Raw genomic sequence first — 27,775 nt, 5'->3', positions numbered from 1 at the left:
TTTACTTTCTCAACTAAGGTAGTTAAACAACAACATATCACAGTCATAGCAAGTAAAACCTTTTTGTAACCGTTACTGAGAAGGTTGTTTTGTTTGTGCCGGCTACTTGTTTTGTTTGTGCCGGCTACTTGTTTTGTTTGTGCCCGGCTACTTGTTTTGTTTGTGCCGGCTACTTGTTTTGTTTGTGCCCGGCTACTTGTTTTGTTTGTGCCCGGCTACTTGTTTTGTTTGTGCCGGCTACTTGTTTTGTTTGTGCCCGGCTACTTGTTTTGTTTGTGCCGGCTACTTGTTTTGTTTGTGCCGGCTACTTGTTTTGTTTGTGCCCGGCTACTTGTTTTGTTTGTGCCGGCTACTTGTTTTGTTTGTGCCGGCTACTTGTTTTGTTTGTGCCGGCTACTTGTTTTGTTTGTGCCGGCTACTTGTTTTGTTTGTGCCGGCTACTTGTTTTGTTTGTGCCGGCTACTTGTTTTGTTTGTGCCCGGCTACTTGTTTTGTTTGTGCCGGCTACTTGTTTTGTTTGTGCCGGCTACTTGTTTGTTTGTGCCGGCTACTTGTTTTGTTTGTGCCCGGCTACTTGTTTTGTTTGTGCCTGGCTACTTGTTTTGTTTGTGCCGGCTACTTGTTTTGTTTGTGCCTGGCTACTTGTTTTGTTTGTGCCTGGCTACTTGTTTTGTTTGTGCCGGCTACTTGTTTTGTTTGTGCCGGCTACTTGTTTTGTTTGTGCCCGGCTACTTGTTTTGTTTGTGCCGGCTACTTGTTTTGTTTGTGCCAGGCTACTTGTTTTGTTTGTGCCGGCTACTTGTTTTGTTTGTGCCGGCTACTTGTTTTGTTTGTGCCGGCTACTTGTTTTGTTTGAAAATATAAGTATTTTGTACTTTATTTTGATACATTGCTACTGTGTATCTATATTTGTCATTTTTGCCCATCCCTGCAAACACTGATGGGCAAGGACACACATACAGTTGAAGTGGGAGGTTTACATACACCTTCGCCAAATACATTTAAACTCAGTTTTTCACAATTCCTGACATTTAATCCAAGTAAAAATTCCCTGTCTTAGGTCAATTAGGATCACCACTTTATTTTAAGAATGTGAAATGTCAGAATAATAGTTGAGAGAATGATTTATTTCAGCTTTTATTTCTTTCATCACATTCCCAGTGGGTCAGAAGTTTACATACTCAATTAGTATTTGGTAGCATTGCCTTTAAATTGTTTAACTTGAGTCAAATGTTTCGGGTAGCCTTCCACCAGCTTCCCACAATAAATTGGGTGAATTTTGGCCCATTCCTCCCGACAGAGCTGGTGTAACGGAGTCAGGTTTGTAGGCCACCTTGATCGCACACGCTTTTTTCAGTTCTGCCCACGGATTTTCTATAGGATTGAGGTCAGGGCTTTGTGATGGCCACTCCAATACCTTGACTTTGTTGTCCTTAAGGAATTTTGCCACAACTTTGGAAGTATGCTTGGGGTCATTGTCCATTTGGAAGACCCATTTGCGACCAAGCTTTAACTGATGTCTTAAGATGCTGCTTCAATATATCCACATAATTTTCCTACCTCATGATGCCATCTATTTTGTGAAGTGAAAATGATACTGCCACCCCTGTGTTTCACGGTTGGGATCGTGTGCTTTGGCTTGCAAGCCTCACCCTTTTTCCTCCAAACATAACGATGGTCATTATGACCAAATAGTTCTATTTTTGTTTCATCAGACCAGAGGACATTTCTCCAAAAAGTATGATCTTTGTCCCCATGTGCATTTGCAAACCGTAGTCTGGCTTTTTTTATGGTGGCTTTGGAGCAGTGGCTTCTTCCTTGTTGAGCGGCCTTTCAGGTTATGTCACTATAGGACTTGTTTTACTGTTGATATAGATACTTTAGTACCTGTTTCCTCCAGCATCTTCACAAGGTCCTTTACTGTTGTTTTGGGATTGATTTGCACTTTTCGCACTAAAGTACGTTCCTCTCTAGGAGACAAAATGCGTCTCCTTCCTGAGTGGTATGACGGCTCCATGGTCCCATGGTGTTTATACTTGCGTACTATTGTTTGTACAGATGAACGTGGTACCTGCAGGCGTTTGGAAATTGCTCCCAAGGATGAACTAAACTTGTGGAGGTCTACAATTTTCTTTCTGGGGTATTGGCTGATTTCGGACCCACTGGAATTGTGATACAGTGAATTATAAGTGAAATAATCTGTCTGTAAACAATTGTTGGAAAAATTACTTACTCATGCACAAAGTAGATGTCCTAACCGACTTGCCAAAACTATATTTTGTTAACAAGAAATTTGTGGAGTTGTTGAAAAGCGAGTTTTAATGACTCCAACCTAAGTGTATGTAAACTTCTGACTTCAACTGTAGGTGCACGCACGCACACACACATACACATACACACACACACACACACACACACACACACACACACTTGATCTCCCGTTTCTTTTAAAGGTCAGGTCCTCCAAAAGGAGGACACACTTATCCTCAAAGGTGAACTCCTCATTTAGTATTTATGAGGCTAATGACTGGCGACCTCACCATGCTGCTTTCTGTCTGTCGGTCTGTCTCAAACTCTCATATTCCACTCAGAGCAGACAGGAAATGGACGCATCTGTCAGATCTCCTCTCCTGCTGTAATAATAGATCCTCCATTTGTTGTTTGAAAGTCACAGAGTTGCGTAATGGAACATTGCTGATTTGCCTCAGTAACAGTTCTGTAGCTACGTGTAGAAAGCAGAAGGTAAATGCCTTCTTCCGAAATAAAAGGTATTTTGTGATTTTGTCAGAGGTTACGAAACTGAATATCTATAAGAGGAGATGATTTGGAAACAGTGGGGTGGACCTGTTATCTGTAGACACTCATAGAAGGCAAACAGCGTTCTTTTCTGGCTCTGGCTCCATCTCGACATTGTGTTTGGGCCGAGGTTAGACTGAAATAGTCGCCCCTGGAAGAGATTACAGAGTGCTGTCGAGCTAAAAAATTGTGCCATGAGACTGTAGGCTGACAAGAAAAGGAGGTGTAGTCAACTATTGAGAGATGCAATGGCTTGGAACTTCTCAATAACTTGTTGTGAATGTGGAGCGTCCAGATGTCCAGAGAGAAATGGAAAGCTGGAACTTGGGCAGCGTACTCAAACAACGTTTTCATTTGCATTCAATTGACATACATTTAGGACAGGAGTTGACTGTGTACCATTAAAGAAATTGTGAAATGTCTCTGTGTGAGTGTGTGAAAGAGAGAGGGAGAGACGGCAAGAAAGAGAGCGAGAGAGACAGGGAAGAGGGAGAGAGTGTGAGAAAGAGACTTGCCAAATTATATCTAAGCTAGAATGACGTATTACCTGTCCTAGTTTTAATGGCTCCTCAGAGATATGAGAACAAATATATCTTTCTCACCTGAGAGCCTTGACTGCATAATCCCAGTCTAGGGACAGCATCTGAAGGATGACTTCTGTCATTGATTGAACATCCTTAAAATAGTGGATTTGATACAGTATGACCCCAACCTTGGTGTGATTCACTGGGAGAACTGAATGACTCTAAAGACATCCATCATCATTACAGTACAGCCAGAAAGAGGGTGAGTGTGCCAAGAATAGCTGGCATGATCAAGAGTGTTCGATAAGAAAGGTACAGCGGATTACTTTTAAGTAGATCGTTCATTGATCATCTTAGGGAATGTCTGGGAGTTCTTTTTCTCAACGGGGTAGGAATTCATGTAATTTCCTTATAGAAAATCAAACCATTTTCCCCTCTGATGTGCATATTCTCTTTGAGAGATTTTGCTCTTGTCATGACAGTCGCAGTCATACTCGCCGTATGTGTTTTCTTTGATCTGTTGCCCTCCCAGCAGGCAGCTCCTGTCTATGTGAGTAGGATATTGACTGGGGGAGGGGGTGCTGACTGACTGGGTCCATGTTTGTGTCTCTCTCGCTTTGCTTTCAGATAAAGCTGCTGGGGGTCTACTTTATCTCCTCTCAAGAGTTCTTGGCGAATGCATACGTGCTGGCCGTGCTGCTGTTCTTTGCCCTGATCCTGCAGAGAACCTTCCTCCAGGCCTCGTATTATGTGGCCATCGAGACGGGCATCAACTTACGAGGGGCTATACAGGTACTGTACTGTAGGCCTATTCACAGTAGGGACCACTACGCAAAAATGCTCTCTGCAAACTTTCACATACAGCCCACGTTGATGTCCGTGGAGATTTGTGTGAAGACATTCTGCCCCTTATTCTTCCACGAGGAATCCCATAATTTGGCGTTTTGTTGATGGTGGTGGATAACGCCGTCTCAGGCGCCGCTCCAGAATCTCCCGTAGGTGTTCAATTGGGTTGAGATCTGGTGACTGACTGACACACACACTTTATTAAAACACCCTTCGAGTCCCCTCTTTCAAAGTCACTGAAATCTCTTCGAGCCATGGTAGCCAAAATAATGGGCAATTGGGCATTTTTATACAAGGCCCTAAGCATGATGAGATGTTCATTGGTTAATTAACTCAGGAACCACACCTGTTTGGAAGCACCTGTTTTAATCCCACATTTAGGGTAGACCATCGTTGTAAATGAGAATTTATTCCTAACTAACTAGTTAAATAAAAGGTAAAGACAAAAAATAATTGACTGTGTGAAAGTGTTTCTTTTATTTTACCTGTAGATTGTCCATTATGTTGCCATTATTATACATGTATAGCAGGGGGGGGGGGACTAAGAATGAGAGCAGCCAAACTACATCACATGTAAGGTGAGATATAGTAAGGCGAGGTCCTCTGGTAACTATATTACAGGTTTGTGAGGGTGGAGCGTTCTTTTGATCTGTTTCCCTATGATGTGTCTGACTGACTTCTCCTTCCAGACTAAGATCTACAACAAGATCATGCGGCTGTGCACCTCCAACATGTCCATGGGAGAACTGACAGTTGGACAGATCTGCAACCTGGTAGCCATAGATACCAACCAGCTCATGTGGTTCTTCTTCCTCTGTCCCAACCTGTGGGCCATGCCAGTCCAGGTAACACTATTCTGTTCTCCTGTCCTTGCTTAGGTTCTATTCAGCTGTATTTCATTATATTCTATCTGGGTATATTCTGTTTGGTTCTAGTCTCCAGTATTTCATTATATTCTATCTGGGTATATTCTGTTTGGTTCTAGTCTCCAGTATTTCATTATATTCTATCTGGGTATATTCTGTTTGGTTCTAGTCTCCAGTATTTCATTATATTCTATCTGGGTATATTCTGTTTGGTTCTAGTCTCCAGTATTTCATTATATTCTATCTGGGTATATTCTGTTTGGTTCTAGTCTCCAGTATTTCATTATATTCTATCTGGGAATATTCTGTTTGGTTCTAGTCTCCAGTATTTCATTATATTCTATCTGGGTATATTCTGTTTGGTTCTAGTCTCCAGTATTTCATTATATTCTATCTGGGTATATTCTGTTTGGTTCTAGTCTCCAGTATTTCATTATATTCTATCTGGGTATATTCTGTTTGGTTCTAGTCTCCAGTATTTCATTATATTCTATCTGGGTATATTCTGTTTGGTTCTAGTCTCCAGTATTTCATTATATTCTATCTGGGTATATTCTGTTTGGTTCTAGTCTCCAGTATTTCATTATATTCTATCTGGGTATATTCTGTTTGGTTCTAGTCTCCAGTATTTCATTATATTCTATCTGGGTATATTCTGTTTGGTTCTAGTCTCCAGTATTTCATTATATTCTATCTGGGTATATTCTGTTTGGTTCTAGTCTCCAGTATTTCATTATATTCTATCTGGGTATATTCTGTTTGGTTCTAGTCTCCAGTATTTCATTATATTCTATCTGGGTATATTCTGTTTGGTTCTAGTCTCCAGTATTTCATTATATTCTATCTGGGTATATACTGTTTGGTTCTAGTCTCCAGTATTTCATTATATTCTATCTGGGTATATTCTGTTTGGTTCTAGTCTCCAGTATTTCATTATATTCTATCTGGGTATATTCTGTTTGGTTCTAGTCTCCAGTATTTCATTATATTCTATCTGGGTATATTCTGTTTGGTTCTAGTCTCCTGACCCTAGTTATTGTGTTAATTGTTTGTTTTACTTGGTCAGGACGTGCGGGTGGGTGGGCATTCTATGTTTTGTGTGTCTAGGTTGTTTTTCTGTGTTCGGCCTAGTATGGTTCTCAATCAGAGGCAGGTGTCGTTAGTTGTCTCTGATTGAGAATCATACTTAGGTAGCCTGGGTTTTCACTGTTGTTTTGTGGGTGATTGTTTCCGTGTCTGTGTTTTACACCACACCGACCTGTTTTCGGTTTTGGTTATTCACGTTACGTTTATTGTTTTTGGAGGGTTCAGTTTATGTGTTTAAATAAACAACCCTGGACACTTACCACGCCGCATATTGGTCCTCCGATCCTTCTCGCCTCTCCTCTTCAGACAAAGAGGAGGAAAACCATTACACCAGCAACAACAATACCATGCACCCTCAATATCAAATCTGTTGTTTTTACAGTAACTTACCGGCAGCCAGTTAGTTACCTGTAAGTTACTGTAAATCAAGGTACAGTATCTTTCCGTAAATTCCAAATAAACTTTAGTTTAACAGTACATTACTGTAAGGTTTACCGATAATATACTGTATATTTCTAAAAGCTATAACAAGAGCAAGGTATTGATAATCATTTTTAGATAGAAAACAGCATGAGAAGATGGCCAACATGAAGAGATCAAAAGTGGGCCAAAATATGCTACAGAGAAGGCATTCTGTGAACATAATTGACAGGATTTTTTTTTACAGGGTGGTCAAAAGGTTTTTGGAACTCTAAAAATACAGTACGGTACTGTATTCTGTCGGATGGACTTGCAGAATCATTCGAAATATATCAATTATTTCCCCGTCCACAAATCTTCCCACAATGTACCATAATTTACAGTATGCTGCAGTAAACTGTTTCACAGTATTTTACTGTTGATAACATCCAAAATTACAGTATAAATGACCGTTTTCCATTACAGTGTATTCTAGTCTAATCTACTATATCAAAGGCAGGATATGAGTCACAAGGGTAGAAAAGACAGATGGGCAGAAAAGGAGAAGCCCTATGGATTTGAAATAAATGTATGGCATACTGTATATTAGAACAGTGTGACCTTCAGGTTTATGCTCCATGGCATGTATCATTAATGTTAAGGAGTGATGATCTCTCATAGCCCATCTCTAAATCTATACATGGAAATGAAAGGAAGGTGTTTGGGGAAAACACACAAAAATATAAACGCAACATGTAAAGTGTTGGTCTCATGTTTCATGAGCTGAAATAAAAGATCCCAGAAATGTTCTATAGGCACAAAAAGCTTATTTTTCTCAAATTTTGTCCACAAATTTGTTTACATCCCTGTTAGTGAGCATTTCTCCTTTGCCAAGATAATACATCCATCCACCTGACAGGTGTGGCATATCAAGAAGCTGATTAAACAGCATGATCATTACACAGGTGCACCTTGTGCTGGGGACAACTAAAGGCCACTCTAAAATGTGCAGTTATGTCACACAACGCAATGCTACAGATGTCTCAAGTTTTGAGGGACCGTGCAATTGGCATGCTGACTGCAGGACTGTCCACCAGAGCTGTTGCCAGACAATTGAATGTTAATTTCTCTACCATAAGCCCCCTCCAACATTGTTTTAGAGAATTTGGCAGTACATCCGACCGACCTCACAACCACAGGTCACGTGTAACCACACAAGCCCAGGACCTCCACATCCGGCTTCTTCACCTGCAGGATCATCTTAGACCAGCCACCCGGACAACTGATGAAACGGTGGGTTTGCACAATCAAAGAATTTCTGCACAAACTGTCAGAAACCGTCTAAGGGAAGCTCATCTGCGTTGTTTGGTGTCGTAACCGACTTCAGTTGGCAAATGCTCACCTTCGATGGCTCTTCACGGATGAATCCCGGTTTCAACTGTACCAGGCAGATGGTATGGCATCATATGGGTGAGCAGTTTGCTGATGTCAACTTTGTGAACAAATCAAATTTCACAGATGTAGATCTTACAGTGAAATGCATAGTTCAAGAAATAGAGTTAAGAAAATATTTACTAAATAAACTAAAGTATAAAATGAAAAGTAACACAATAAAATTACATAACAATAACGAGGTACCGAGCCAATGTACAAAAAAGTATTTGATCCCCTGCTGATTTTGTACGTTTGCCCACTGACAAAGAAATTATCAGATTATAATTTTAATGGTAGGTTTAACAGTGAGAGACAGAATAATAACAAACAAATCCAGAAAAACGCATGTCAAAAATGTTATAAATTGATTTTCATTTTAATGAGGAAATAAGTATTTGACCCCTCTCAATCGGTAAGATTTCTCTTTCTCTTTCGACACTCATAAAGGGAGTGCTCCTAATCTCAGTTTGTTACCTGTATAAAAAACACCCGTCCACAGAAACAATCAAGCAATCAGATTCCAAACTCTCCGCCATGGCCAAGACCAAAGAGCTCTCCAAGGATGTCAGGGACATGTTGTAGACCTACACATGCAGCTTGGTGAGAAGGCAACAACTGTTGGCGCAATTATTCTGGGGCTCCATGCAAGATCTCACCTCGTGGGGCAGCAATGATCGTGAGTAAGGTGAGGGATCAGCCCAGTACTACACGGCAGGACCTGGTCAATGACCTGAAGAGAGCTGGGACCACAGTCTCAATGAAAACCATTAGTAACACACTACGCCGTCATGGATTAAAATCCTGCAGTGCACAAAAGGTCCCCCTGCTCAAGCCAGCGCATGTCCAGGCCCGTCTGAAGTTTGCCAATGACCATCTGGATGATCCAGAAGAGGAATGGGAGAATGCCATGTGGTCTGATGTGTGACGACCCTCCCACTCTGTCTGCCGTATTCTCTCTCTGAGACAAAAATAGAGCTTTTTGGTCTAAACTCCACTCGCCGTGTTTGGAGGAAGAAGGATGAGTACAACCCCAAGAACACCATCCCAACCGTGAAGCATGGAGGTAGAAACATCATTCTTGGGGATGCTTTTCTGCAAAAGGGGACAGGGCGACTGCACCGTATTGAGGGGAGGATGGATGGGGCCATGTATCGCGAGATCTTGGCCAACAACCTCCTTCCCTCAGTAAGGGCATTGAAAATGGGTCGTGGCTGGGTCTTCCAGCATGACAACGACCCGAAACACACAGCCAGGGCAACTAAGGAGTGGCTCCGTAAGAAGCATCTCAAGGTCCTGGAGTGGCCTAGCAAGTCTCCAGACCTGAACCCAATAGAAAATCTTTGGAGGGAGCTGAAAGTCCGTATTGCCCAGCGACAGCCCCGAAACCTGAAGAATCTGGGGAAGGTCTGTATGGAGGAGTGGGACAAAATCCCCGCTGCAGCGTGTGCAAACATGGTCAAGAACTACAGGAAATGTATGATCTCTGTAATTGCAAACAAATGTTTCTGTACCAAATATTAAGTTCTGCTTTTCTGATGTATCAGAAATTCCGTATGCGAATTGTAGTGGGTCTAGGGTTCCCAGGATGATGGTGTTGATGTGAGCCATGACCCGCCTTTCAAAGCGCTTCATGGCTACCGACATCAGTGCTACGGGGCAGTAGTCATTTAGGCAGGATACCTTCGCATTCTTAAAAAAAGATTTTTTAGCCCTTTTTCTCCCCAATTTCGTGGTATCCAATTGTTGTAGTAGCTGCTATCTTGTCTCATCGCTACAACTCCCGTACGGGCTCGGGAGAGACGAAGGTTGAAAGTCATGCCTCCTCCGATACACAACCCAACCAAGCCGCACTGCTTCTTAACACAGCGCGCATCCAACCCGGAAGCCAGCCGCACCAATGTGTCGGAGGAAACACCGTGCACCGGGCCACCTTGGTTAGCGCACACTGCGCCCGGCCCGCCACAGGAGTCGCTGGTGCGCGATGAGACAAGGAAACCCCTACCGACCAAGCCCTCCCTAACCCAGGCGACGCTAGGCCAATTGTGCTTCGCCCCACGGACCTCCCGGTCGCGGCCAGTTACGACAGAGCCTGGGCGCGAACCCAGGGACTGATGGCACAGCTGGCGCTGCAGTACAGCGCCCTTAACCACTGCGCCACCCGGGAGGCACCTTCAACATTCTTTGGCACAGGGACTATGGTCGTCTGCTTGAAACATGTTGGTTTTACAGACTCGGTCAGGGAGAGGTTGAAAATATCAGTGAAGACACTTGCCAGTTGGTCCACACATGCTCTGAGTACACGCCCTGGTAATCCATCTGGCCCAGCGGCCTTGTGAATGTTGACCTGTTTAAAGTTCTTTCTCACATCGGCTACGGCGAGCATGATCACACAGTCGTCTGAAACAGCTGGTTTTCTCATGCATGCTTATTAAGTGTTGTTTGCCTCGAAGCCAGCATGAAAGGCATTTAGCTCGTCTGGTAGGCTCGCGTCACTGGGCAGATCGTGGCTGGGTTTCCCTTTGTAGTCCATAAAAATGTGCAAGCCCTGCCACATCCGAGCTGGTGAACTAGGATTCAATCTTAGTCCTGTCTTGACAGTTTGTTTGAGAGCATAGCGGGATTTCTTATAAGCGTGCGGATTAGTGTCCTACTCCTTGAAAGCGGCAGCTCTGACCTTTAGCTCGGTGTGGATGTTGCCTGTAATCCATGGCTTCTGGTTGAGATATGTACGTACGTACGTACTGTCACTGTGGGGACGACGTCGCCGGTGCACTTGTTGATGAAGCCGGTGACTGAGTTGGTATAGTCCTCGATGCCTTTGGATGAATCATGGAACATATTCCAGTCTGTGCTAGCAAAACAGTCCTGTAGCATACTGTAGTATCTGACCACAATATAATCACTTCCATATTGAGCGAGTCACTGGTACTTCCTGCTTTAGTTTTTGCTTGTAAGCAAGAATCAGGAGGATTATGAATTATGGTCAGATTTGCTAAATGGAGAGTGATGGGGTGGTGGTGGGGTAATGGAATGGGCAGGCATAAGCTAAGGACAATGAACACAATTGCATTTTATCAATGGCATTTTATCAATGGCAATTTGAATGCACTGAGAGCATGTTTGGGATGCTCTGGATCGACGTGTACGACAGTTTTCCGTTTCCCATCAATATGCAGCAAGTTCACACAGCCATTGAAGAGGAGTGGGACAACATTCCACAGGCCACAATCAACACCCTGATCAACTCTATGCCAAGGAGATGTCGCACTGCATGAGGAAAATGGTGGTCACCAGATACTGACTGTTTTTTTTTAAGTATCTCTGACCAACAGATGCATATCTGTATTCCCAGTCATGTGAAATCCATAAATTAGGGCCTAATGAATTTATTTCAATTAACTGATTTCCTTATATGAACTGTAACTCAGTAAAATCGTTGAAATTGTTGCATGTTGCATTTATATTTTTGTTAAGTGTAGTATGCTAGTATGGATATTCGGACACGGACAGTTTCTCTTACCTCTCCCTCTCTCAAGGTCAAAGGGAGACAGGTTAACCTGTCTGGGAAGTCCGCTAGCGGAACCCAACAGCCAGTGAAATTACAGGGTGCCAAATAAATTTCTCAAACATACAAGTATTAGGCACCATTTTAAAGATAAAATTCTCGTTAATCCAGCCACAGTGTCTGATTTCAAAAATGCTTTACAGTGAAAGCTCCACAAACGATTATGTTAGGTCACCACAAAGTCACAGAAAAACCCAGCCATTTTTCCATCCAAAGAGAGGAGTCAGAAAAAGCACAAATAGAGATAAAGTTAATCACTAAACTTTTGATGATCTTCATCAGATGCCACTCATAGGACTTCATGTTACACAATACATGTCTGTTTTGTTCGATAAAGTGCATATTTATATCCAAAAATCTCATTTTATATTGGCGTGTTATGTTCAGTAGTTCCAAAACGTGCCGTGATTTTGCAGAGAGCCACATCAATTTACAGAAATACTCATTATTAATTATGATGAAAATACAAGTGTTATGCATGGAACTTTAGATAAACTTCTCCTTAATGCAACCGCTGTGTCAGATTTCAAAAAAACTTTACGGAAAAAGCATACCATGCAATAATCTGAGTACGGAGCTCAGAGCCCAAACCAGCCAAAATAAATATCCCCCATGTTGCGCAGTCAAGATTAGTCAGAAATAGCATTATAAATATTCACTTACCTTTGATGATCTTCATCAGAATTCACTCCCAGGAATCCCAGTTCCACAATAAATGTTTGATTTGTTCAATAAAGTTAATAATTTATGTCCATAAACCACCTCCTTTTGTTAGGGTGTTTGGTAAAGAAAACGAAACGCACATGCAACTTCAAAAAATGTATATTACTGGTCGTAGAAACTTATCAAATGATGTATAGAATCAATCTTTAGGATGTTTTTATCATAAATGTTCAATAATGTTCCAACCTGAGAATTCCATTGTCTATAGAAAATCAATGGAATGGGAGCTACCTCTCATGTGAATGCGTGTGACGGAGCTCGTGGCTGCTGGCAGACCTCTGACTCATTCCGCTCTCATTCAGCCCCCCTTCATAGTAGAAGCATCAAACAACGTTCTAAAGACGGTTGACACCTAGTGGAAACCTTAGGAAGTGCAACATAACCAATATCACTATCTTCAATAGGGGCTGAGTTGAAAAACTACAAACCTCAGGTTTTTGTCTGCCATAAGAGTTCTGTTATACTCACAGACATCATTCAAACAGTTTTAGAAACTTCAGAGTGTTTCCCTTCAAATACTACTAGTAATATGCATATATTAGCATCTGGGGCTGAGTAGGAGGCAGATTACTCTGGGCACACTTTTTATCCAAAAGTGAAAATGCTGCCCCCTTATCCCAATGAAGTTAATGGCATATTGAGTTTGTGTGTGCACTTGCGTGTGTGCGACTATGTGAAAGACAGAGAGAGAAGCTGCGATTCACTCACGTTCCACTAACTTGCATGTCCAATCAGATGTGCAATCTAATATTTTCCCTGATCTCAACATTTCCCAAGGTTGAACATGGCCCAAACAACATTCTGCATTGTATTCTCCAGATCATTGTGGGGGTTATTCTGCTCTACTACCTCCTGGGGATCAGTGCTTTGATTGGGGCCACAGTCATTGCTGTACTGGCCCCTGTCCAGTACTTTGTGGCCACCAAGCTGTCCCAAGCACAGAAGAGCACCCTGGTGAGTGATACAGTGCCTTCAGGAAAGTATTCAGACCCCTTGACTTTTTCCCCAAACTTTGTTATATTACAGCCTTGTTCGAAAATGGATTAATAAAAAATCCTCAGCAATCTACACACAATATCCCAAAATGGTGAAGCGAAAACTATTTTTCAAATGTATAAAAACAGAAATACCTTATGTACATATTTATTCAGACCCTTTGCTATGAGACTCAAAATTGAGCCCAGGTGCATCCTGTTTCCATTTATCATCCTTGAAATGTTTCTACAACTAGATTGGAGTCCACCTGTGGTAAATCCAATTGATTGGAGATGATTTAGAAAGGCACACACCTGACTATATAAGGTCCCACAGTTGATAGTGCATGAGCAAAAACCAAGCCATGAGGTCGAAGGAATTGCCCATCGAGTCCGAGACAGGATTGTGTCGAGGCACAGATCTGGGGAAGGCTACCAAAAAATGTCTGCAGCATTGAAGAACACAGTGGCCTCCATCGTTCTTAAATGGAAGAAGTCTGGAACCACCAAGACTCTTCCTAGAGCTGGTCGCCTGGCCAAACTGAGCAATCGGGGGGAAAGGGCCTTGATCCCCATCCAACCTGACAGAGCTTGACAGGATCTGCTGAGAATAATGGAAGAAACTCCCCAAATACAGGTGTGCCAAGCGCATAGCGTCATACCCAAGAAAACTTGAGGCTGTAATCACTGTCAAAGGTGCTTCAACAAAGTACCGATTAAAGGGTCTGAATACTTATGTAAATGTGATATTTAAAAATAAAACATTTATATAATTTTTTAATAAATTAGCTTTGTCATTATGTGTGTAGATTGATGAGGAGGGGGTGGGACCAATTGAATCCATTCTAGAATAAGGCTGTAAAGTAACAACATATGGAAAAAGTCAAATGGTCTGAATACTTTCCGAATGCACTGTAAATGCCATTTAGCTGACACTTTTATCCAAAGCGATTTACAGTCATGGCCAGAGATGGGCAGTATTTACATTAAGTTGCTCCTATTACTTTGTAACTACACAGTAATAACTATAGTAACAACATTGTAGTTACGTGGGTACTATGTAATTACATGGTAATAAGGTTGCTGTTTCAACACGTTTTCACATCACACACACAGATACAGGGTATGTTTTGATTTTATCTTCCTCGTGGGAGAGATTACAATGTCATGATGCTTCTAAATGATGTGTGGTCCTTTTACAGTGCACACACACACACAGATACACACACACACACACACACACACACACACACACACACACACACACACACACACACACACACACACACACATACACAGATACACACACACACATACACAGATACACACACACACATACACAGATACACACACACACACACAGATACACACACACACACACACACACACACACAGACAGATGCACACGCACACACACACACACAGATGCACACGCACACACACACACACACAGATGCACACGCACACACACACACACAGATACACACGCACACACATACACACACACATACACACACACACACACACACACACACACACACACACACACACACACACACACACACACCCTCAGAACCCTTGGATAACCTTGATAATAACCAAATGGATGGTTAAGGAAAAAAAGTTTTTTTCAACCATAATCTCTTCATTAATCACGTAACATGTCTTTCTGCTTTGTCTCTCCAAATACACTGCTCATTTCTACAATACCATGCTACTATAATACAGTGCGTATCTCACTGGCTTAATTGTCTGAGATGAAATAGTGCATCTTTCATGGCAATCATATTGTTCTGACCTACTTGTGTGTGCTATGGTATAGGACTACTCTGTTTGTCTGTGTTATGATACTGTACACGAGTACTCCAGTCATTCATTCAATCAATCAATCACGTTTATTTAGCAGATGTCACAAAGTGCTTATACAGAAACCCAGACGAGAACAGCAAGCAATGCAGATGTTTGCGTGTATTTTGGTATAGAAATACTCCAGTTATTCAGATGTGTGTATCATCCTAAAGGAGTACTCCAGTGAGCGGTTAAAGAAGACTAATGAGCTGCTGCGGGGCATCAAGCTGCTGAAACTGTACGCCTGGGAACACATCTTCTGTCACAGTGTGGAGGAGACCAGGGGCAAGGAGCTCACCAGCCTGCAGGCCTTCGCCCTGTACACATCCATATCTAGTAGGTTACCTTACCTCCCTCTACACATCCACATCTAGTAGGTTACTTTACCTCTCTCTACACATCCATATCTAGTAGCTTACCTTACCTCTCTCTACACATCCATAGGTTACCTTACCTCCCTCTACACATCCATATCTAGTAGGTTACCTTACCTCCCTCTACCCATCCATATCTAGTAGGTTACCTTACCTCTCTCTACACATCCATATCTAGTAGGTTACCTTACCTCTCTCTACACATCCATATCTAGTAGGTTACCTTACCTCTCTCTACATATCCATATCTAGTAGGTTACCTTACCTCTCTCTACACATCCACATCTAGTAGGTTACCTTACCTCTCTCTACACATCCATATCTAGTAGGTTACATTACCTCTCTCTACACATCAAATATCTAGTAGGTTACCTTACCTCTCTCTACACATCCATATCTAGTAGGTTACCTTACCTCTCTCTACACATCCACATCTAGTAGGTTACCTTACCTCTCTCTACACATCCACATCTAGTAGGTTACCTTACCTCTCTCTACACATCCATATCTAGTAGGTTACATTACCTCTCTCTACACATCAAATATCTAGTAGGTTACTTTACCTCTCTCTACACATCCATAGGTTACCTTACCTCCCTCTACACATCCATATCTAGTAGGTTACATTACCTCTCTCTACACATCCATATCTAGTAGGTTACCTTACCTCTCTCTACACATCCATAGGTTACCTTACCTCCCTCTACACATCCATATCTAGTAGGTTACATTACCTCTCTCTACACATCCATATCTAGTAGGTTACCTTACCTCCCTCTACACATCCATATCTAGTAGGTTACCTTACCTCTCTCTACACATCCATAGGTTACCTTACCTCCCTCTACACATCTAGTAGGTTACCTTACATCTCTCTACACATCCACATCTAGTAGGTTACCTTACCTCCCTCTACACATCCATATCTAGTAGGTTACCTTACCTCCCTCTACACATCCATATCTAGTAGGTTACCTTACCTCCCTCTACACATCCATATCTAGTAGGTTACCTTACCTCTCTCTACACATCCATATCTAGTAGGTTACCTTACCTCTCTCTACACATCCACATCTAGTAGGTTACCTTACCTCTCTCTACACATCCATATCTAGTAGGTTACCTTACCTCCCTCTACACATCCATATCTAGTAGGTTACCTTACCTCTCTCTACACATCCACATCTAGTAGGTTACCTTACCTCTCTCTACACATCCATATCTAGTAGGTTACCTTACCTCCCTCTACACATCCATATCTAGTAGGTCACTTAGCCTTTACTTTACCCCTTCCATCAACTAAACAACACCCAAATAGGTGATGTACTTTTAGTATGCAACACAAATAATTGTTTAGTACTCACTAGCCTCTGTGGACAGTCACGTAGCTGATTCACTCATTGGAGAGGAAAATGCCCGACACAAAAATGTTACCCCTCTCAGCTCTGCATCAGTGTTTCTACAGTATGTAAATGTAGGAACATCTCGTCTTACATTTAAGATTCTGCAATCGCAAATTATTTTGCAAAATCAACAATTCCCTGCATATATCCAATCACCGCACAAAACAGTAAAATCACTGCAATATTACCGCATTCAACTGCACGATCCCTGCAATTCAAAAGGAGTTTCCTTAACCAATCCCTGCCATTCAAAAGGAGTTTCCTTAACCAATCCCTGCAATTCAAAAGGAGTTTCCTTAACCAATCCCTGCCATTCAAAAGGAGTTTCCTTAACCAATCCCTGCAATTCAAAAGGAGTTTCCTTAACCAATCCCTGCCATTCAAAAGGAGTTTTCTTTTTTTATCTGTCGAACTGCTTTGCTTTATCTTGGCCAGGTCGCAATTGTAAATGAGAACTTGTTCTCAACTTGCCTACCTGGTTAAATAAAGGTGTTCTCAACTAGCCTACCTGGTTAAATAAAGGTAAAATAAAATAAATAAATAAAAAACCAATCCCTGCAATTCAAAAGGAGTTTCCTTAACCAATCCCTGCAATTCAAAAGGAGTTTCCTTAACCAATCCCTGCATAAATGGTTCAATCAGGCCACATGCCAAGTTTCCCCCATCAGCAAATTTTTGGGAAAAATTTGACAAAAATCTGCATTTTGCTAGTTTGCATCATCTACCTTCACTTAAACCACGGCAAAGGTTTTGCCTGCAAACTTTGTTTTTGAATCCCGACGTTCTGAGATGTCTGCCTACAGGCTATGGAAAGAGGTATTCTTTTCATGCTTGGCCCCTCCTACAGGCTATGGAAAGAGGTATTCTTTTCATGCTTGGCCCCTCCTACAGGCTATGGAAAGAGGTATTCTTTTCATGCTTGGCCCCTCCTACAGGCTATGGAATGAGGTATTCTTTTCATGCTTGGCCCCTCCTACAGGCTATGGAATGAGGTATTCTTTTCATGCTTGGCCCCTCCTACAGGCTATGGAATGAGGTATTCTTTCCATGCTTGGCCCCTCCTACAGGCTATGGAATGAGGTATTCTTTCCATGCTTGGCCCCTCCTACAGGCTATGGAATGAGGTATTCTTTTCATGCTTGGCCCCTCCTACAGGCTATGGAAAGAGGTATTCTTTTCATGCTTGGCCCCTCCTACAGGCTATGGAAAGAGGTATTCTTTTCATGCTTGGCCCCTCCTACAGGCTATGGAAAGAGGTATTCTTTTCATGCTTGGCCCCTCCTACAGGCTATGGAAAGAGGTATTCTTTTCATGCTTGGCCCCTCCTACAGGCTATGGAAAGAGGTATTCTTTTCATGCTTGGCCCCTCCTACAGGCTATGGAAAGAGGTATTCTTTTCATGCTTGGCCCCTCCTACAGGCTATGGAAAGAGGTATTCTTTTCATGCTTGGCCCCTCCTACAGGCTATGGAAAGAGGTATTCTTTTCATGCTTGGCCCCTCCTACAGGCTATGGAAAGAGGTATTCTTTTCATGCTTGGCCCCTCCTACAGGCTATGGAATGAGGTATTCTTTTCATGCTTGGCCCCTCCTACAGGCTATGGAATGAGGTATTCTTTTCATGCTTGGCCCCTCCTACCCCAACTCTGGATGTTTTGGGGAGAGTTGTCTGTCTGAAGAGGACCCTGCCTGAAACAGTTTGTTTTCGGAGAAATGTCCAAAATAATCTGAAATCCTCCCCAGATGTAGTGCTGTCGCTCTAGGTCTGGGATTTCCAAGACTACTAGCTATCACTAGTTAATAGGAGACTACTAGCTATCAACAGTTAACAGGAGAATAGTAGCTATCACTAGTTAACAGGAGACTACTAGCTATCACTAGTTAACAGGAGAATAGTAGCTATCACTAGTTAATAGGAGACTAGTAGCTATCAACAGTTAACAGGAGACTAGTAGCTATCACTAGTTAATAGGAGACTAGTAGCTATCACTAGTTAATAGGAGACTAGTAGCTATCACTAGTTAACAGGAGACTACTAGCTATCACTAGCTAACAGGGAATAACTTACAATACATACATGGCTCCTAGCCTTCCATGCATAGGCTACATTCTGTCACGAACACTAAACTGAAACTAAATAATGTAAAAACCAAATAGAAATGTTTTTATCAAACTAAAACTGAATAAAAACTAGTAAATCACGTCGGAAAAATATCTGAAACTAAACTGAATATAAATTATTTATACTGAGTCCCATGTTTCATGAGCCGAAATAAAAGATTCCAGAAATTGTCCATACACACAAAAAGCTTATCTCTCAAATGTTGTGCTCACATTTTTTTTACATCTCTGTTAGTGAGCATTTCTCCTTTGCCAAGATAATCCATCCACCTGACAGGTGTGGCATATCAAGAAGCTGATTAAACAGCATGAACATTACACTGGTGCACCTTGTGCTGGGTACAATTAAAGGACACTCTAAAATGTGCAGTTTTGTCACACAACACAATGCCACAGATGTCTCAAGTTTTGAGGGATGCTGACTGCAGGAATGTCTACCAGAGCTATTTCCAGAGAAATAGAATGTTAATTTCTCTACCATAATCCTTACAACCGCAGACCACGTGTATGGTGTTGTGTGGGCGAGTGATTTGCTGAAGTCAACGTTGTGAACAGAGTGCCCCACGGTGGCGATGGAGTTATGGTATGGTCAGGCATAAGCTATGGACAAAGAACACAATTGCATTTTATCATTGGCAATTTGAATGCACAGAGATACTGAGGCCTATTGTCTTGCCATTCATCCATCTCATGTGTCAGCATGATAATGCACGGCCCCATTTATGTCGCAAGGATCTGTACACAATTCCTGGAAGCTGAAAATATCCCAGTCCTTCCATGGCCTGCACACTCACCAGACATGTAACCCATTGAGCATGTTTGGGATGCTCTGGATTGATATGTACGACAGCGTGTTCCAGTTCCCGCCAATATCCACCAACTTCCCACAGCCATTGAAGAGGAGTGGGACAACATTCCACAGGCCACAATCAACAGCCTGATCAACTCAATGCGAAGGAGACGTGTCGCGCTGCATGAATCAAAAACACAGAACTATAAAACCGTTGCTTTCCTCGGTGCTGATGATCTAGCTCATTCCTAGAAAACAATCGCTTCAAGCCATTCAGTTGAGCTGAGTTCCTGGAGAGACACTGCGTCTTAAGTATTCTCACTCTGGAACAAACTGTCTGTACAGTATCTGAACCACATTGTCATGTATCTAATGTTGTCTGTGTCTCCTCTTTCTCAGTATTCATGAATGCAGCCATCCCTATCGCTGCTGTCCTGACTGTGAGTATTAATTCCACTCATAAATGCCTATTCATATCTGATAGGTGTCATGCATAATACTGTCTACAGACTACCCCAATATCTCCCTCACATTGTTCACCATAGAACAGCATCTTCTAACCACCATTTCACCTCTATAAATAAGCTGCATACTGTACACTGGTCTGGGTATTGTTTTCAGTGGATGGGCTTTTACAGAGAACAGAATTCCTTTTCCGGGGTGAAGGGCACAGGCCAGACCAGACTAGAGTGGTATCACTCAGAACACAGTCAGGCAGACTGGCATGTTATGGCTTTCTAAATGATTTTTTAAATTTTTACACAGCCACTGTATATCCCAGTTACATTTCGAGTCAGGATTCAGACCTCACTCACAGTATCTTTGCTGGTTACTGGAGTGATATTAATATGTTTCTATCCTCCCGCCCTCTTCCTGTAGACGTTTGTGGTCCATGTGCACATCTCTGAGGAGGCTGACCTGTCACCTGCTGTGGCCTTCGCGTCCTTATCCCTGTTTCACATCCTGGTCACTCCTCTCTTCCTGCTCTCCAGCGTGGTGCGATCCACAGTCAAGGCCCTGGTCAGGTGAGCTGTGTATCATGGACACACACTTACAGGCAGCTAGTGGTAGGTAAGTTACTGTGTTTCACATTGCAGTACACCTACTGTAATTTTAAGTACAGTCTCAAAGCAAGAACTGTGTAATGACACACAGTACAATACCATAGAATTTACTGTATTATACTGTAATGTAATGCTACTGTAAACATAATGAATGACATTCATTGAGGGGAGGGGTTTGTATTTTACTGTAATTACAGGTGCAAGCAGGATGGTTACTAGGTAATGTGTTTATTTGGTGTTTTATATCACTTCTAGAAGCCTTAACGAAGGCTTCCAAACTGGCAGTGACTACAAGGCAAAACAGACCAAAAGAACATGGTTAAACATTGAAAGTTGAAGACTTGCTGTTTCTCCAATTTGTCCCCTATACATTTTGAATTGATTGGGCACTACTAAATTGGTACAGCACTCTCACTAACAGATGCAACAAATATAGCCTCTTACAAGGCATGCCTCAAAATATGTTAATGAGACAGAAACAACAATGCCATGCACCCACAAGTGGTCAAAAGGTTTTAGGTACTTCAAAAATACAGTAGAGTACTGTATTCTTTGGGATGGAATTACAATACTCTGTAAGAAATGTAACTTGTTTTTACGGTAACTTACTGGCAGCTAGTTACCTGTAAGTTACTATAAAAAAAACAAAGTACAGTATGTTACCATACATTCAAAATAAAGTGCTTTCTTTACAGTAATGTACTGTTAAAGGAAAGTATTTACAGTAATGTACTGTTAAAGGAAAGTATTTACAGTAATGTACTGTTAAAGGAAAGTATTTACAGTAATGTACTGTTAAAGGAAAGTATTTACAGTCATGTACTGTTAAAGGAAAGTATTTACAGTAATGTACTGTTAAAGGAAAGTATTTACAGTAATGTACTGTTAAAGGAAAGTATTTACAGTAATGTACTGTTAAAGGAAAGTATTTACAGTAATGTACTGTTAAAGGAAAGTATTTACAGTAATGTACTGTTAAAGGAAAGTATTTACAGTAATGTACTGTTAAAGGAAAGTATTTACAGTAATGTACTGTTAAAGGAAAGTATTTACAGTAATGTACTGTTAAAGGAAAGTATTTACAGTAATGTACTGTTAAAGGAAAGTATTTACAGTAATGTACTGTTAAAGGAAAGTATTTACAGTAATGTACTGTTAAAGGAAAGTATTTACAGTAATGTACTGTTAAAGGAAAGTATTTACAGTAATGTACTGTTAAAGGAAAGTATTTACAGTAATGTACTGTTAAAGGAAAGTATTTACAGTAATGTACTGTTAAAGGAAAGTATTTACAGTAATGTACTGTTAAAGGAAAGTATTTACAGTAATGTACTGTTAAAGGAAAGTATTTACAGTAATGTACTGTTAAAGGAAAGTATTTACAGTAATGTACTGTTAAAGGAAAGTATTTACAGTCATGTACTGTTAAAGGAAAGTATTTACAGTCATGTACTGTTAAAGGAAAGTATTTACAGTCATGTACTGTTAAAGGAAAGTATTTACAGTCATGTACTGTTAAAGGAAAGTATTTACAGTCATGTACTGTTAAAGGAAAGTATTTACAGTAATGTACTGTTAAAGGAAAGTATTTACAGTCATGTACTGTTAAAGGAAAGTATTTACAGTCATGTACTGTTAAAGGAAAGTATTTACAGTCATGTACTGTTAAAGGAAAGTATTTACAGTAATGTACTGTTAAAGGAAAGTATTTACAGTGTACCATTTGAAATACAGCAATTATATCCATGCCCACACAATGTTCCCACAATGCACCATAATTTACAGCTGGTGATCTAAATTGAGGTCAATCACTGAAACACCTGTCTGTTTCTGTCAGTAACATTGACAATTTGATTAACTGCTGTAATTGTGTTGTCATAAAGCTACCCGTCACCCTTCTACCCTAATTCCTCACAGACCATTACCCATCCTATCATACATAGCAGCATAACGACTGCTTTGAACATCGTAAACATATATAGTGCATTCGGTATGTTACGTTACAGCCTTCTTCTAAAATGGGTTAAATAGTCGTCCGCCCGCCCCCCCATCAATCTACACACCACCCCATAATGACAAAGCAAAAATATTTTTTTTTTGTCAAAGCAAGATTTTTTTTGGGGAAAATGGTGCATACAGTGTGTGTGTGTGTGTGTGTGTGTGTGTATATATATATTTTTTTTAAAAAATGAAATATCACATTTACATAAGTATTTGGGCCCTTTACTCAGTACTTTGTTGAATCACCTTTGGCAGCGATTACAGCCTCAAGTCTTCTTTGGTATGACGCTACAAGCATGGCACACCTGTATTTGGGGATGTTCTCCCATTCTTCTATGCAGATCCTCTCAAGCTCTGTCAGGTTGGATGGGGAGCACTATCGTTATTCATCTCTATGGTGACAACAGGTTGGATGTGATGCTGTATCTCAGGGGTAACCTAAGTGTGTTCTGTTTATGGTCAAGATGACCTTATGATCCCTGTAACAGCCTAGTATTGACCTTCGATAGTACCATCTGCTTGCTGCCATTCTGCAGTGGAGCTAGAGCATATGCTGCCTGCTCTACTCTACTGCACGGGCTTTGGTTCAAGAGAGATCCTCGCACACAATACAGTCTATTATGGATTACAAAGGAAGACCAAAACGTGATCTGCCCAACGGTGCCTCACTACCAGATGAACGCAATGCATTTTAGGCATCCTTTGACAACAACAACATCGAGCCGGGTGTGAGGGCCGTCACCGACCCAGAGGACTGGGTGATCTCGCTCTGAGAGCCGAGGTGAAAATCAGGTCAACACCTGCAAGGCTGCAGGCCCCGACGGCCCCAGCAGCTGCTAAGTGTATTTACTGTAATTTTCAACAACCTCTCCTTGTCCCAGTCTGTAATCCCCACGTGTTTTAAGATGACTACCATCATCCCTGTTTCCTACGACCTCTAAGGCTTCATCCCACAATGATTACCGACCTGTAGCACTCACTTCTGTAATCATGAAGTGCTTTGAGAGGCTGGTTATGGCACACATTAACTCTACCATCCCAGCCACCCTTGACCCACTCCAATTTGCATGCCGCCCCAACAGATCCATAGATTACGCAATCTCAATTGCCCTCCACACTGCCCTCTCCGGCCTAGATGAGAGGAATACCTATGTGAGAATGCTGTTCATTGACTACAGCTCAGCGTAGTCAATTATCCCCTCATCACCAAGCTTAGGATTCTGGGTCTAAACCCCTCCCTCTGCAACTGGATCCTGGATTTCCTGATGGGCCACCCCCAGGTGGTAAGGGTAGGCAACATTACCTCCACCGCTCTGACCCTTAACACGGGGGCCCCACAGGGGTGTGTGCTTAGTCCCCCATTGTACTCCCTGGTCACCCACGACTGTGTGGCCACGCACGACTCCAACACCATCAACTTGGCTGACGACACGACGGTGGCAGGCCTGATCACCGGTGACGATGAGACAGCATACAGGGAGGAGGTCAGTTACCTGGCAGACCGTCTACAGGGAGGAGGTCAGTGACCTGGCAGACCGTCTACAGGGAGGAGGTCAGTGACCTGGCAGTGTGGTGCCGGGACAACAACCTCTCCCTCAACGATGAGACCGTCTACAGGGAGGAGGTCAGTGACCTGGCAGACCGTCTACAGGGAGGAGGTCAGTGACCTGGCAGTGTGGTGCCGGGACAACAACCTCTCCCTCAACGATGAGACCGTCTACAGGGAGGAGGTCAGAGACCTGGCAGGGTGGTGCCGGAGCAACAACCTCTCCCTCAACGATGAGACAGTATACAGGGAGGAGGTCAGTGACCTGGCAGTGTGGTGCCGGAGCAACAACCTGTCCCTCAACGATGAGACCGTCTACAGGGAGGAGGTCAGTTACCTGGCAGGGTGGTGCCGGGACAACAACCTGTCCCTCAACGATGAGACCGTCTACAGGGAGGAGGTCAGTGACCTGGCAGTGTGGTGCCAGAGCAACAACCTGTCCCTCAACGATGAGACAGCATACAGGGAGGAGGTCAGTGACCTGGCAGTGTGGTGCCGGAGAAACAACCTGTCCCTCAACGATGAGACCGTCTACAGGGAGGAGGTCAGTGACCTGGCAGTGTGGTGCCGGAGCAACAACCTGTCCCTCAACGTCAGTAAGAGCAATGAGCTGATCATGGAGTACAAGAAACGGGGGTCGAGCACGCCTCCATCCACATCGATGGGGCGGCAGTGGAGCTGGTAGACCGTTTCATGTTGCTCAGTGTCCAAATCACTAAAGACTTAGTGGTCCATACACACACGCACGGTCATGTTGAAGGCGCGACAGTGCCTCTTCTCCCTCAGGAGGTTGAAAAAGTTTGGCATGGGTCCTCAAATCCTGGAAAGGTTCCACAGCTGTAGCACTGAGAGCATATCGACTGGCTGCATCACTGCTTGGTATGGCAATAGCACCACCCTCGATCACATGGTGCTACAGAGGGTGGTGCAGACAACCCAGTACATCGCTGGGGCCCAGCTCCCTGCCATCCAGGACCTGTATATCAGCGGTGTGAAAAGAAGGCCCGGGAAATTGGCAAAGACCCCAAGCCTCAGCTTCAGTTTACTGAGTCATATTCCACAAAATGTATGGTCCAATAAGAAGTCTCCAAATGAATGATGTATGGTCCAATAAGAAGTCTCCAAATGAATTATGTATGGTCCAATAAGAAATCTCCAAATGAATGATGTGGTGTGTGAGACTTGCTTTAGGAAATGAAACCTTTTCACTTTTCCATTTTTAACATTCTTTGATCAGGTGATTCTACCAGGAGAGTTACCTGTGCATTTTAAATGTGTTGTTCCCTAACCCATCTTCAATGTAACCCACTCTGGAATGTGAAAATGTGAAATGGATCTGTGGCGTCCCCTGTCCTCTCTTCAGTGCCCAGAAGCTGAGTGAGTTCTTCAGTAGTGATGAGATTGGAGACGAGCAGGAGCCCAACGCTACCATGCCCGCTGGCCCCAGCAACCACAACAGCAAGTACCAGGCTGTGGTGAGTAGGGACCACACACACACATGAACACATTCAAACGTATCCACACACACACACACACTTGCATACACAAACACACACACACACAAGTACACAGCGCTCCCACAAAGAGACTTTCCTGCCCCCGGTAATTCTTACACACTCAACTACTCACAGGCAGAGTGCACTTCAATGAATTATTAACTGTTTCTCTTCACTCTGTATGTTCTATCCTCCTTCCTCCACCTCACTTACACTCACCACCCACCACCTCCACCACTACTCTCTGTGGTGTCCATAGTTGTCCTTTAAAAAGCCTAAGCCATGGCCTGTTCCCTCCCTGCGCCCCTCCCAGCCCCTGAAGGTGGTGAACAGGAAGAGGCCCCCCAGTGAAGACTGCTGGAACAACTACAGCCAGAAGGGAGGCGACCCGCCCCCCCAGGAGAGGGACCAAGACCTCTGCTTCAGGGTGAGTGGGAGGTAGCTGAATACTTGTGTTTCTAGCTTCAACAGTGCAGTAATTACTAACAATTCACAACAATACACACTACCTAAAAGTAGCAGAATGGAATTAAGGAATATATCAATATTAGGATGAGCAATGTTGGAGTGGCATAGACTAAATACAGTAGAATAGAATACAGTATATACATATGAGATGAGTAAAACAAAAATATGTAAACATGTGGGAGGTAGCAGGACTCGATAGACGTTCAATCTGTTCAGTCTCATCGGTGTGCTGCCAGGGAGCCTCTCCTGGTCTGACTGCTTGACATTCAGTGTTTGACATTTGATTTGATCGGAGTGTAATGTTTTTTTTTCTCATTTTTTTTAAATCTCCAGATAACCAGCGGATATTTCACCTGGACAGACGGACCTCCCACCCTGTCTAACATAGACATCAAGGTTCCCTTCGGTAAGGCTCTGATCCTGGAGGAAGGTTAAATACCATGGTATTCATACGCTATCAGAGGAACCACTAGAGGAACCACTCGAGGAACCACTACTACTCCTCCTGTCCCTCCATCTATCTTTCTCTCTAATCACTCTATTTTCCACTCATGTCTTCTCTGTGTGTGTGTGTCTCTCTCAGGTCAGCTGACTATGATCGTGGGCCAGGTGGGTTGTGGGAAGTCGTCCCTGCTGCTGGCAGCTCTGGGAGAGATGCAGAGAGTCTCTGGGACTGTCACCTGGAACAGGTAAGGCTGAATGAAATTACTACTCACACCGCAGACGTCACAGATAGATGGACGGACTCACAGACAGACAACTATGTACTAGTAGGATGGACATACTAAACCGTTTCTCAAGCATCTTTCTCATCCAAATCAAAGAAAAGGACTATTGAACCGCAGTATAGGTTTGTATGACCTGAGCTTGGATGATGTACATTCTAAAGGTCAAAGATTAGAGGTGAAAGGTGTGTTGACTCCACAGAGAGCCAGGTAGCTGCAGTCAACAGAAGACTGACTGTTTACCTCTCTCAGCTATATAAAATGCTCTACAGCACTGATTCTCTTGTAATGAGTCTGTCTGGGGAAGAGAATGTGTTTGTTTTATTTGTTTGGGATGGGGAGATAAATACTGCAGCTCTCAGGGCCTTTTAATTAACATCAATATACCACTGCCTGACTCTGCCACTTCTCCCTCCTCCAAGTCATCCAACTAATAGGATTTCGCTGATTTACTGGCCGCTTAAAGAGCTTTTGGCACAAATTGTCCTCATGTCAAATGCGGTGTAGCTTTAAGAGAAACTGAAGTAAGTCATGGAAACTACGCTCTCTCGATCTGTGTTGCTCACCCAAGGTCAAATTCAATCAATCAAATTAATTTATAAAGCCCTTCTTACATCAGCTGATGTCACAAAGTGCTGTAAAGGTGTAGGGATATGTCTGAGTCAGGAGTTTATGGAGTGATGCTTGCTCAGTCATTTGTATGTGGTCCCACAAGCCTCACTGAGATA

The 27,775-nt window shown here is 42.6% G+C and overlaps 1 protein-coding gene across 6 annotated transcripts in view; it reads left to right on the top strand.

Annotated features, from left to right (window-relative positions):
* Positions 1-27,775, top strand: part of LOC109867182 (ATP-binding cassette sub-family C member 8-like) — a 148,089-nt gene that overhangs the window by 55,995 nt on the left and 64,319 nt on the right. For 4 of the 6 annotated variants that reach the window (XM_031801713.1, XM_031801715.1, XM_031801714.1 and 1 more), the window contains exons 8-17: positions 3,948-4,112; positions 4,856-5,011; positions 13,059-13,193; positions 15,235-15,397; positions 20,147-20,187; positions 20,627-20,772; positions 25,722-25,833; positions 26,114-26,281; positions 26,656-26,728; positions 26,906-27,011. In XM_031801713.1, the coding sequence (XP_031657573.1) occupies positions 3,948-4,112; positions 4,856-5,011; positions 13,059-13,193; positions 15,235-15,397; positions 20,147-20,187; positions 20,627-20,772; positions 25,722-25,833; positions 26,114-26,281; positions 26,656-26,728; positions 26,906-27,011 (1,265 nt within the window). The remainder of the gene's footprint in view (positions 1-3,947; positions 4,113-4,855; positions 5,012-13,058; positions 13,194-15,234; positions 15,398-20,146; positions 20,188-20,626; positions 20,773-25,721; positions 25,834-26,113; positions 26,282-26,655; positions 26,729-26,905; positions 27,012-27,775) is intronic. The other 2 variants (XM_020456174.2, XM_031801717.1) reach the window with 1 other exon arrangement.

This window comes from Oncorhynchus kisutch, linkage group LG22 (assembly GCF_002021735.2).
Source record: "Oncorhynchus kisutch isolate 150728-3 linkage group LG22, Okis_V2, whole genome shotgun sequence".
Classification (NCBI taxonomy): Eukaryota; Metazoa; Chordata; class Actinopteri; order Salmoniformes; family Salmonidae; genus Oncorhynchus; species Oncorhynchus kisutch.
Note: the sequence above shows the minus strand (reverse complement) of the source record. Positions and strands in the feature narration are given on the sequence as shown.